The 11,681-nt window shown below is 45.0% G+C and overlaps 1 protein-coding gene across 1 annotated transcript; it reads right to left on the bottom strand.

Annotated features, from left to right (window-relative positions):
- Positions 1 to 3,855: 3,855 nt before the first annotated feature.
- On the bottom strand, positions 3,856 to 11,625 carry PNP (purine nucleoside phosphorylase). The gene is made up of 6 exons (XM_017868518.1): positions 11,445 to 11,625; positions 8,527 to 8,696; positions 6,445 to 6,548; positions 6,072 to 6,247; positions 5,768 to 5,958; positions 3,856 to 4,561 (listed from the first exon to the last, which is right to left on the bottom strand). Exons 1-6 carry the CDS (start codon positions 11,453 to 11,455, stop codon positions 4,344 to 4,346), a joined length of 870 nt encoding a protein of 289 aa, XP_017724007.1. The 5' UTR covers positions 11,456 to 11,625; the 3' UTR covers positions 3,856 to 4,343.
- Positions 11,626 to 11,681: the final 56 nt, after the last annotated feature.

Here is an 11,681-nt window from a genome sequence, read left to right as displayed (position 1 = left end):
TACAGTGCAATTTTACCTACCAGTCCTTAGTTTAAAACCGTCAACGGCTGGCCATCTTGCTTAGAAAATAAGGTCTTACTCTTTTGTTTTGTTTTGCTTTTTAGAGAACAGGGTCTCGCTCTGTTGCTGAGGCTGGAGCGCAGTGGCTCCATCATGGCTCACTGAAGGCTCCGCCTCCCCAACTCAAGCAATCCTCCCACTTCAGCCTCCCAAGTGGCTGGGACCACAGGCATCCACCACCACATCCAGCTAATTTTTGTAATTTTTTTAGAGACAAGGTTTCCCCATTTGCCCAGGCTGGTCTTGAACTTGGTCTTGAACTCCTGGGCTCAAGCAATCCGCCCAACTTGGCCTCCCAAAGTGCTGAGATACAGGTGTGAGCCACGGCGCCCAGCCCTAAGGTCCTACTCTTGAGCCTGGAATCAGAGCTCCTCTCTACCCTACTGCACATACTCCCATTTATTTCTTCATTTTAACTATTTCAATTTGTTAAATGATTAAACATTCCTGGATTCATCTGTATGTAATGCTCTCTGCTATGTCCTCTTAACCTACCTTTTTTTTTTTCAAAGATGGAGTCTTACTCTCTCACTTAGAGTGCAGTGCCACAATCATAAAGCCCACTCCAGCTTCAAACTCCTGTGCTCAAGTAAATCTCCCACCTAGTATATGTGATTATAGGCATGAGCCACCATGCCTGGCATTTCTGTAAGGCCTAAATAATGTCTCGTCAATCCTTTCCTACTCCCCAGCTCCGGTGATGGTCCTCTTCTCTGAATTCTGTAGCACATACCATCAGCGACACTTAGCATACACTACTTTTCACACATTACTGTATTCCTTTTTTAAAAAATTAGGCCCTCTTCCTCAGTTCAGTCAAAAAAGCTGATTCTAAACAATGACAATATAACATTTGAAGAGACTAGTAATAGTCTTTAGCAGCTGTAAGGGACTCAAATAACTCAGCCTAGTTATTTCTTTTCATGCATACATCTTATCTCACATCTAGACTACAGGCACTTCATCTTATACCAACTTACATTTTGGTTTTAGGACAATATTCTCTACATTAATACATGATTAATGAATACTTATTGATGCTAATAAAGATGATCATGATAGGGTCAAGCAAACAAGTCTGACTTCAATGTGTTTTGGACATCTACCATGAGATTCAGTAAAATCAATCTATTTTGCAGGCATTCTGCAGGCCCCTCCAGAAACGAATGGTATCGTCACCAGTTTTTTTCAAGAATGTCTTTTCTCTGGGAAGCCCTCCCACACCTACTTCCCTTCACTGTGTGCTGGTAGCCTACAACCCTAAACTGATACATTCAGCTTTGGCTGGACTGGTTGGCTTTTAAAATCAGACACTTGATAAACAAAATGTGGTGTATCCATGCCATAGAATATTACTTGGTAACAAAAGGAATTAAGTACTGATACATGCTACAGCTTGGACGAATCTTGAAAACATTATGCGAAGTGAAAGAAGCTAGCCACAAAAGTCTAATTTCATTAGTGTGAAAGTCCAACATAGTTAAATCTACAGACACAGAAGGTAGATCCATGGTTGTTTGGGGCTATGGGGAAGCAGATAAGGTTTCCCTTTGAAGTGATGAAATGATCTCAAAATAACTGGTAATAATTGTGCTTATTTATGAATACATGAAAGACCATTGAATTGCACACCTTAAATGGGTGAATTCTAGGGTATGTAAATTTTATCTCAATACAGCTATTTTAAAAAAGAAACTGAATAGGCTGGGCGCGGCGGCCCACGCCTGTAATCCCAGCTCTTTGGGAGGCTGAGGCAGGCGGATCATGAGGAGGTCAGGAGATCATGACCATCCTGGCCAACACAGTGAAACCCCGTCTCTACTTAAAAAATACAAAAAATTAGCCGGGCATGGTGGCAGGCACCTGTAGTCCCAGCTACTTGGGAGGCTGAGGCAGGAGAATGGCATGAATCCGGAAAGCAGAGTTTGCAGCGAGCCAAGATTGCGCCACTGCACTCCAGCCTGGGCGACACAGTGAGACTCCGTCTCAAAATAAAACAAAAGAGACTAAATATATTATGTCTTCATATAAAACGAATTTAGTAAATCTACTTACTAAATCTAAAAGCTTACAATGCTCTTAAACATTCCACTCAATTATCTCTAGGACATATTTTCAGATGGCCCCATTCTGATTCCTGGTCAGTCTGGCCAAGAGACAGATTGGGGTAGGAAAGCCAAGTACCAAATGCAGCTCTCCTCAAACCAATTACCTTTCTGCCTGTCTCACTAGAGCCTTTCATGTCCTGATCTAGTCACACCAGTTGTGACAATGACTCATGAACATGCCTAGTACTTTTGCAGCTCTGCTTTGGCTCACCCTGATGTGAAATCCTCTTCCCCTGCTTCATCCTTCAAGACTAGGCTTAAGGTTTTCTATAAAACTTTACCTAAGTATCCATCACTTTAAGCAAAAGAAAAAAAGAAAAAAAAAAACTTTCCCTAATCTACCCAATTCTCACTGTTGGGTGTATACAATCAGTCCCTCCTTTGAGCTCCCACATGTGACTTTGTACTCATTTTGTACAAGCGTTATACAACAGTGACCTTGTAAATGAATCTTAAGATTGTAGGGCAAGGCCAGGAGGATGGCTCACTCCTATAATCCTAGCACCTTGGTAGGCCAAAGCAGGAGGACTGCTTGAAGCCAGGAGTTTGAGACCAGCCTCAGCAACATGACGAAACTCCATTTCTACCAAAAAATACAAAATTAGCCAGATGTGGTGGCATGCACCTGTGGTCCCAGCTACTCAGGAGGCTGAGGTGAGAGGATCACTTAAGCCTGAGTGACAGAGGTTGCAGTGAACTGAGATCACACCACCGCACTGCAGCCTGGGTGACAGAGTGAGACCCTGTATCAAAAGAAGAGACAGAGCCACTCCAAGATGCTTTTCTTTGTGTTGGGCAGTTAAGTAGGTCAGTTAACCAAACAAAGGATAATTTGAAAGTTCTCCAAAGCAGCCTGTGCAAAATATCTCTTCCTTATTATACCACTAACAACTAAAATGTTGTCACTACTAGAGGCTCATCCAGACTGGTCTTTCTCAAAAGGCACACAGGCCTGGGAGGGCAGTGTGGTTTTGAAACATGCCAGCCAGCTGAATGCAAGTTGATAAGCAAAGATAATAGTGCAGTGAGCCAACAAGGGGAAATGCCTGGATACAGTATCACAGGGAGGTTCTGACCAAGTGAAGAGAAAGACTGGAGCACAGAAAGGAAGTGGAAGGACAGAAGCAGACACTCAAAGAGAAGCAGAGTGTGAATCAACTTCACAGGTTTGCCTAGGGCTGGCAGCAATCCAATGAACAACAGAGAGGCTGAGAGCAGAGAGGCGTTTGCCACTGCCTTGTCAGAATGGAGTGAATGGAGAGTGTGGTTACGGACGTTGGAGAAGAGTAGGAGAGAAAAGGCAAACAAGAGGAAATATAATTAGGGCTTTGGTAAGGAAGCGGGAACTAAGGAAGAGGCTAATCAGTGAACTGATTCAGCTATGATCAAATAGACAGGAAATGAAACAATCAGAAGGCAAGGGAGAGAGGAAGGACTAGCCTGGTGGATGTGGCCATCAAGCGCCAGAAGTTAACTTTTCCTCACCATCTCATAACCTCTTTCCCACCTTTCATCATTTTGCCCTTCTTCATCCTTTGCTACACTCACATACTACCTCATCTCAGTTCCTAATTACTTGTCTGAGAAGCAGATAGTCACACAAGACATGTGGTCTCACATCCTTTCATGTCAATCTTGTCCTATGCCTCAGCCTCATCCCAAGTTACACAAAACATGAAACTATTTCATCTTTCTCTTTATTCTGACAACATTATGACATTAAATAAAGTCCAAGAGGTATTGGGTTAGTCCTTGTTTGGTCTCTGGTGATTTAGATAAGGTAGAATCAAAGCCCCCAGGAATGTATTATCTCAAAAAGCTAGTAGCAGCTGCTGTGCAAAGTTCTAAGCCCCAAAAACTGTCAAATCCTGCGGCACTCCACAGATGCGTAGTAGGGCATGGGGCTCCAGCTCTTGTATAAGAAAGAACAGAAATGAGAACAGCTTTATTTTGTAGCGCCAACGTCTCACTATGCTCACACCTGTGATCCCAGCTGTGAGAAGAGGATCTGGCACTATAAGGGTCTAGTGGAAGAAAATGGGAAAGGTGAAGGATAGAAATCTTTTCCTTTCTGCTACAACCTAAGGACAGAGGCACGTGACTCCAGCAAGGGGTCAAAGAAGGTAGTAGCTACTTGGATCTTGTGTGAGAGACGCCAGACCACTCCAGGGCAGGTCAACTGGCTTTGTCAGGGAGTGGAATGCTGGCCATAAGAATGGAGACCAACTGTTCCAATTTCTGCGCAGCTTGTTTGCCAGCCGCTAATACTTCTTCGTGGTTGGCCTTCTCCAGGCTTTCGTAATCCATGATGACCTTGTTGGTGATGAGTGAGAAGCCGAAGACTCGAAGTCCACAGTGCCGTGCAACGATAACTTCTGGTACTGTACTCATGCCTGATGGTGAGAAAGATGGAAACCAACTGTCAGGATCCTCAAATAACTCTTTTCCTTGCCCTTTAGGCTCACTTTCAACAAGAATTAAAAATCTCAAAAAACATCCAAAGATGGCCAGGTGCAGTAGTGGTTCATGCCGGTAATGGCCAGGTGCAGCGGTTCACACCTGTAATCCCAGCACTTTGGGAGGCCAAAGCAGAAGGATGTCTTGAGCCCAGGAGTTTGAAACCAGCCTGGGCAACATAGCGGGACCTTGGTTCAAAAAATAAGTAAAATTAGCCAGGTGGGGTAGTGTATGCCTGTGGTCCTAGCTACTCAGGAGGCTGAGGTGGGAGGATTGTTTGAGCCCAGGCAGCTAGAACTGCAGTGAGCTAGAGATGGTGCCACTGCACTCCACTCTTGGCAACAGAGCAAGGTCCCACCTAAAACAAATCCAAAGAAGCAGCTAAATTATTGTTGAGGTATGTTCTTCTGTATTGCCTAAAATAAATACACATTTCTTAAAATCACCAATGCAATGCTTCATTTCTGTATTTGTGGCAATTTTGAAGTCAATCCTAATGATAGAGTTCCATCTTACAGCTAGAGGTACAGAAGGTGGCTATAGTGAATTTTTTAGAATTCTTAGAAACAGTCATCAAATTGGCCAGGTGCAGTGGGTCATGCCTGTAATGCCAGCATGTTAGGAGGCCTAGATGGGAGGATCACCTGAGATCACAAGTTCAAGGACCAGCCTGGCCAACATGGTGAAACCTCGTCTCTACTAAAAATACAAAAATTAACTGGGTTTGGTGGCACACGTCTGTAATCCCAGCTACTTGGGAGGCTGAGGCATGAGAATTGTTTGAACCTGGGAGGCGGAGTTTGCAGTAAGCCAAGATTATGCCACTGCACTCCAGCCTGGGCGACAGAGCGAGACATTGTCTCAAAAAAAAAAAAAAAAAAGATAAAAGAAACAGCCATCAAATCATGATCATGGATAAGTCATTCATTAGCACTGCAGCTGTTAACCACTTGGTGCTTCGTAAGGAGATTTGATGCTACACCAAATCTCACCACTTTGTATTTCAAGAAGTCAGTTTAATTCACCCTTCCCTGAAATCTGATCCTCTCAGTCCAATGAGTCCTGTTATCTCCTACTCCTTCCCATTCCCATTTTGCTAAATCCCTCCCTCTTCAAGCCTCCAGCCAAATTCCCCTTCTCACCAACAGCATCTGCTCCCAGCTTCTGCAGCAGACGAGATTCTGCCACAGTCTCAAAGCTGGGGCCTGCCAGCATCACATAGGTGCCTTCCTGTAGCTCACGTTGCTCCCCCATTTGTTTCCACATACTGAGAGCCCTCTGCCTCATAGTCCGGTCGTAGGCATCAGACATGGCAGGGAAACGAACTCCAAACCTAGGACACAGGTTGAATTATCTCACATAAATGGAATTTTAAAAATTCTCCCAAGGCTCCTAGAGAAGTCCTTAAATCATACCCATCTGAAAAAAACAGAGTAAGCTACATACCTTTCATCATTGGGCCCTCTGAGAGGGTTCTGACCACTGAAACCAGGTAGGTTGATATGGTCACGGATCAGCATGATATCTCCAACCTCAAACTTGGGGTTCAGCCCTCCTGCTGCATTGGTGACCACCAGCGTGTCCACACCCAGAAGGTGGAAAACCCTCACTGGGAATGTCACCTTCGAAACAAAAGATCAGAAAAAATTTTTACAAAATTTCATCAATCCAGCTACACAGAAATGCATGATATACATCATGAAAGAAAAGGAAGGAGGGGACCAAAAATCCACCTAGCCCAGATAGCTAGGTAGTGAAAGAGGCTAGATAGTTCTCTCCTGCCTCTTCTAGATCCAACCAGCCTAGTCCCCTGATTTACCTTCCAGAGCGAGTACCCTTCATACATATGGAACCTGCCCTGCATTATCACACAGGCTCTGCCATTCAGGAACCCAAACACCAGTCGGCCAACGTGACCTGGCACTGTATACAAAAAAGAAAGAGAAATGAATGGGATTATACTTTCATGCAACGCATATCCATTGAGCACCTACTGTGAGTTACTCGCTCTGCTCAAAATGTTAGGATATAATTAAGTAAAAGACTCATTATTATCTCTGCTTTCAGAAAGTTTAAGTCTGGTGGGAGACCCAGGCATTACTCATAATTATACAAATACAACCTGAGATTAGAGATATGGGGTAAGGATGTTCAGCATGAACATACAAAGAAGGAAGGGCTTTTTAAAGAAATTTCAAGATGATACAAGCCATATTGCCAGAGAGTAAAAAGTGAGTAAAAAAAAGTAGATACTCAGAAACGGAAGGTTCAATACCACATGCTGTCACTTATAAGTGGGAACCAAACGTATACATATGGACCTACAGAAATAATAGACACTGGGGACTCGGAAGTGAGAAAGTAGGAGGGGGATAAGGGATGAAAAATTACCTAATGAGTATAATGTTCACTGCTCAGGTGATGGTTACACTAAAGCACAGACTTCACCACCACACAGTATATCCATATAACAAAACTGCATTGTACCCCTGTGAATCTATAAAAATTAAAATAAAAAATAGGCCAGGTGAGGTGTCTCACGACTGTAATCTCAGCACTTTGGGAGGCCAGGACAGGTGGATCAAGAGGTCAGGAGTTTAAGACCACCTTGGCCAACATGGTGAAAACCCATCTCTACTAAAAACACAAAAATTAGCTGGGTATGGTGGCACACGGCTGTAATCCCAGCTACTTGGGAGGCTGAGGTGGGAGAATCACTTGAACTTGGGAGGTGGAAGTTGCAGTGAGCCGAGATCACACCACTGCACTTGAGCCTGGGTGACAGAGTGAGACTCCTTTTCAAAAAAAAAAAGTGAATGCAGTAATTATAGACCTCTTCAAATTTTTCAAAGTTCTCAAAACATGTATTCTTATATATTGCCCTAACTTAATTACCTACCTCCTCAGTCCAGCAAGCAAGCTCATAGTATACTTACTCTGGCTTCCTAAAGAAGAGACTACTAAACTAGGGGAAACAAATTTGAACGCATGCAAGTCTCTTTCCTTATGACCCATAGAACAGTCCTACGGGAACACATGTCCATGTAGGGGTGCGTGGGAGTGCAAAGATAACTCCCCACCGACATAACAACCATTATTACCATTCCCTTATCTGGCAATCTCTTCTAATAGATGGTTAACCTATCCCTTAGGGAATGGGAGAGGGACCAGAACCAAGAGGAAGAGCTGAGGAATTCTCAAAGATAGAGGAGCTTATGCAAAAAAACAAAATGAAACAAAAACAGTAATAAAGTTGACATAGGAAACCCAAGTGGCGTATAAAAAATAAACATGTTGATAAGCTTAAAAAAATTTACCCCCTTATCATTTAATGCAGTGCCCTTCTCACTGGGGGTAGGAGTGGCCAGTGGAGCCAACGTCACTGCTATCTCCCTTAAAGAAGTATGCCCTTCATTCACCCTCTCTTAATGTTTCCCACACCTTCCCCCTCTGCTCTCCCAGTCTTGTTTCAAAGGGTTTAAAAAAATAGCTATTAAAGGTCTTTTCCTGCCATCAGGTCTTAAAAAAAATTCTTAACTCTCCAGGGAAAAGAAGAAAGAAATCTTAAAAATTAATAAATAAAACAACAGAAGTTAGTTATTTGAGAAATTAAGTAAACCAAATAAATGACCCTTGCCCTTTACTTGGCCCCTGTCACCTGGCCCTCTTCTAAGTCTTAGTCTCAGTCCACGGACACACACATGCCCTGTCTGTTGTGGGATGTCTGCTAGAGGAAACTCCTGAGTCATTCTGACTCACGGTGGGCTCTTCTCCTCTCTTACAATATTTGTCTTCAGTGAAACGCTAGGTCAAGGAGTAGAAACGTTGGCCTCCTTGGTTGTGTCCCACAGAATCCCAATAACATCCCTCAGCCCCATTCCCCGCTTTCACTTGCCAGTACCTGTACTTCGGGGAAAGTTGGGGATTTCACTGTAGTCAAAGATCTGGGCCTGAGTTAATTTATCTGTCAGACCTCCTAATCCAGAACCACAGATTATTGCAACTTGAGGTCGGTGCTTAGTGTGAGACAGAAGCCATTCTGCAGTGTTCTTATAGTCTTCATATGTGTATCTAGGGGAGAAAAACATCAAGGTGAATTCTGCTCCCATTCCAAGGCCATCACAGACAAATGACCTTTGGTGCAAGAAGGCTAGCAGGTACACTGAGGCAGCAGGGACAGAGAAGTTGGCACAGAGGGAGAGGCCATACTATGCTCACCCATCTACTCAGCCACCCTTCTTTCTACAAGTCTGATATGAAACTCCCTCCATTCCAGAGCCTGGCAAAAATTAATAAAGCCTGTTTCTACTAACAGACCCAACTCCAGTGCTGGATCTACTGAACACTGGCAAGTTGCATACTTATCCTCATGACAAAGGTTTAGAGAGGAAGGAACCAGAGTCTACAGGGAAGTGCAATGAAATAATCAAATTAGGGAGGGTAAAAGGGCTTGACCAGGAGGGAGCCCAACAAGAGTACTCAAAATGGGATTAAGCCCTTCCTGAGGGTAGTGACCACCTAGTAAAATTCCCCTTATTACCTTACCTATTCCCCAAAGACATTCAAAATGTAATTAAGACCAACTACCATGAAGGCAGGGATAAACTCAAATTTTCTTTTAACCCTCATCCCTCCAGTTCCTTCCTCAGCCAAAGACTTAAGGGCTACTTTTTTTTTTTTTTTTTTTTAACCAATAAAACACAATGGGAACACCCCTGGTAGAGGTCCACCTACCATTCTTAGCTCCCTGGATCACAAAGGGGTTAATTCCAGACAAGAAACTAGATAAAGTGCTGTACAAAAAAGCAGACCCAGTCCACAGTACTGGTTGTCAAAAGGCTAAACCAGGACTGACTACACTAATTCTCAGCAGACGCTTGTTAGAAAGACAGATTCTGGCACTCCAGCCTGGTGACAGAGTGAGATCCTATATAAAAAACAAAAAACCAAAAAACGGATTCTGAAGCCCATGTAATTTTGATTTTAAAACCAGGTTTAGGGGCCAGGCACGGTGGCTCATGCCTGTAATCCCAGCACTTTGGGAGGCCGAGGGGGGTTCACGAGGTCAGGAGATCGAGACCATCCTGGCTAACACGGTGAAACCCCGTCTCTACTAAAAATACAAAAAATATATATATATATTAGCCAGGCGTGGTGGCGGGCACCTGTAGTCCCAGCTACAGGGGAGGCTGAGGCAGGAGAATGGCATGAACCCAGGAGGCGGAACTTGTAGTGAGCCAAGGTCACTCCACTGCACTCCAGCCTGGGCGACAGAGCGAGACTCTGACTCAAAAAATAAATAAATAAAAATAAAATAAAATAAAACCAAGTTTAGGAATTGCTGGTCTAGAGGGAAGCAGAACTCAACCTAGATTCTAGTCTCAATATTGTCTTTTTAGGCATGTAATTGGTGTTCCAAATTATTTTCTCAGGCATAAACAAGGGAATGTAAATTGGCCCCATCTACCTTATAGGCTCGATCTGAAAATGAATTGAATACTTGCTAACAACCTCCAAAGACCTATGGCTCTGTTACACACAGTATTTGAACCTTTCTCCTGCTTTCCACCTGCCTGTGGTCTTCTTCCTGTCCTTCCCTCTCCCTGCCTCCTTCCAGTTTCCTTTCTCTCCACCAAGGATCTTTGCTCTTCAGGAACCTAAGGGCACTTACCCAGAACCCCTACACTAGCAAGAATCAACTCGTGTTACTTTTCTTCCATTTCCAAGTCCAGTTCTCTCACACCCATCTGGGAAGACCAAAGGTTGCCTTCAGAGGTGGCAATGAGGTGTGACAGAGCTGAACATAACTAACCAAGCTTCCACAGGAAATTTTTTACTCCCAAAGCAGAGCCCGGGAAACCAGACATGATTGCACAATACACCAGGCTACCCTCAGGGAAGCAGTTGGATACGGTAGGTTGGGGCTGGTCAATAGAGCCACAGGATAATGGAGAGAAGCAATTAAGTTGGTAAAATGTTAATCAAATGGCGTCCGCAAAAGGTGCAAAGGAAATGAATGATGTGTGAAGCTGCCACCACATGGCAAGTCTAGCTACAACTCATAGCACTTCCTCATTGGCTATCAGTCCCCACAAGAACACCCTGGCTCCCTGAGCATCCAAAAGCAACTGTAATGCCTAATGCAGGTCACTTGGACTGGGACATCCAGGACCAAAGCAGAGAGAAGAGTTTTCAAAGGCCTGGCGTGGGGGAAATGAGCAGAGGACTGTTGCTCAGTTCAATGACTGATTTCCTTCTCCACTTAGGAGTCAGTTCCCACTGAGTTTGTCATACTTCCAGTCTGGAAGGAAGGGAGGAGTGCAACTGGCAAAGGAGGTGAGCAATCTTTCCTCTAAAGGAGGAACTCCGAATGTGAGCACCAAAAGTACCTCGCAGCTTTACCCAGATCCTAGCATGGGAATTTATGAAGAGCGCAGGGCGTGAGGACACCTCCTCCTGGTATGGAGTGAGGGATATATATATATATATATCCATACACTCACTCTCCACTTGTACCCCTAACACACACGGAGACACACAACGGCTGCTTTTACGGAGTAGCTTAGACGCCACCAACCTGTCCCCTTCCTGCTCCGGTGGCGCCACCCCAGCTCGATTCCCGCGTGCGTCCCTGCCCGCGCTGGCTGCCACATGACTCTGCCGCCTTGCCCCCGACAACAGGCTCCGTGCCAGGCCTCTCTGCATCCCCTGGGCGCTCGCTCCCTTCCCCGGCTCTCTCTGGGCCCAGTGTGCCAGGTTCCCGGGTCTCATAGCACCCGCCCCTCCCCAAGGGTCCCGCGGGCCTGATGCCCGCCTCACCCGTTCTCCATGGTCTCGCAGCAGCCCTCTCGATGAGCCTGCTCCGGTGTGCTCCGGTGTGCTCCGATCCGCTGCGATCCGCTGCGATCTGCTCCGATCCGCTCGGATCCTCTCCGCTATGCTGAACTCAGCAAGGCTGCCAGGTCTGGTCCGCACAGTTCGCTCACTGTGCTAGGCTCTGCCTTATATCCCCAGCCCTGGAGTCCCCAGCCAATGGCAAGCGAGCACGCGGGCCGG

The sequence above is a fragment of the Rhinopithecus bieti genome, unplaced genomic scaffold (genome assembly GCF_001698545.2).
Source record: "Rhinopithecus bieti isolate Rb0 unplaced genomic scaffold, ASM169854v2 scaffold_3902, whole genome shotgun sequence".
Classification (NCBI taxonomy): Eukaryota; Metazoa; Chordata; class Mammalia; order Primates; family Cercopithecidae; genus Rhinopithecus; species Rhinopithecus bieti.
This window is presented reverse-complemented; position numbering and strand designations above follow the sequence as displayed.

Coding starts and splice junctions, on each gene's coding strand:
- PNP (XM_017868518.1), bottom strand. Junction 6,248..6,444: donor AAGGGTACTCGCTCTGGAAG/GTAAATCAGGGG, acceptor TTTGTTTCGAAG/GTGACATTCCCAGTGAGGGT. Junction 5,959..6,071: donor AGAGGGCCCAATGATGAAAG/GTATGTAGCTTA, acceptor CCTGTGTCCTAG/GTTTGGAGTTCGTTTCCCTG.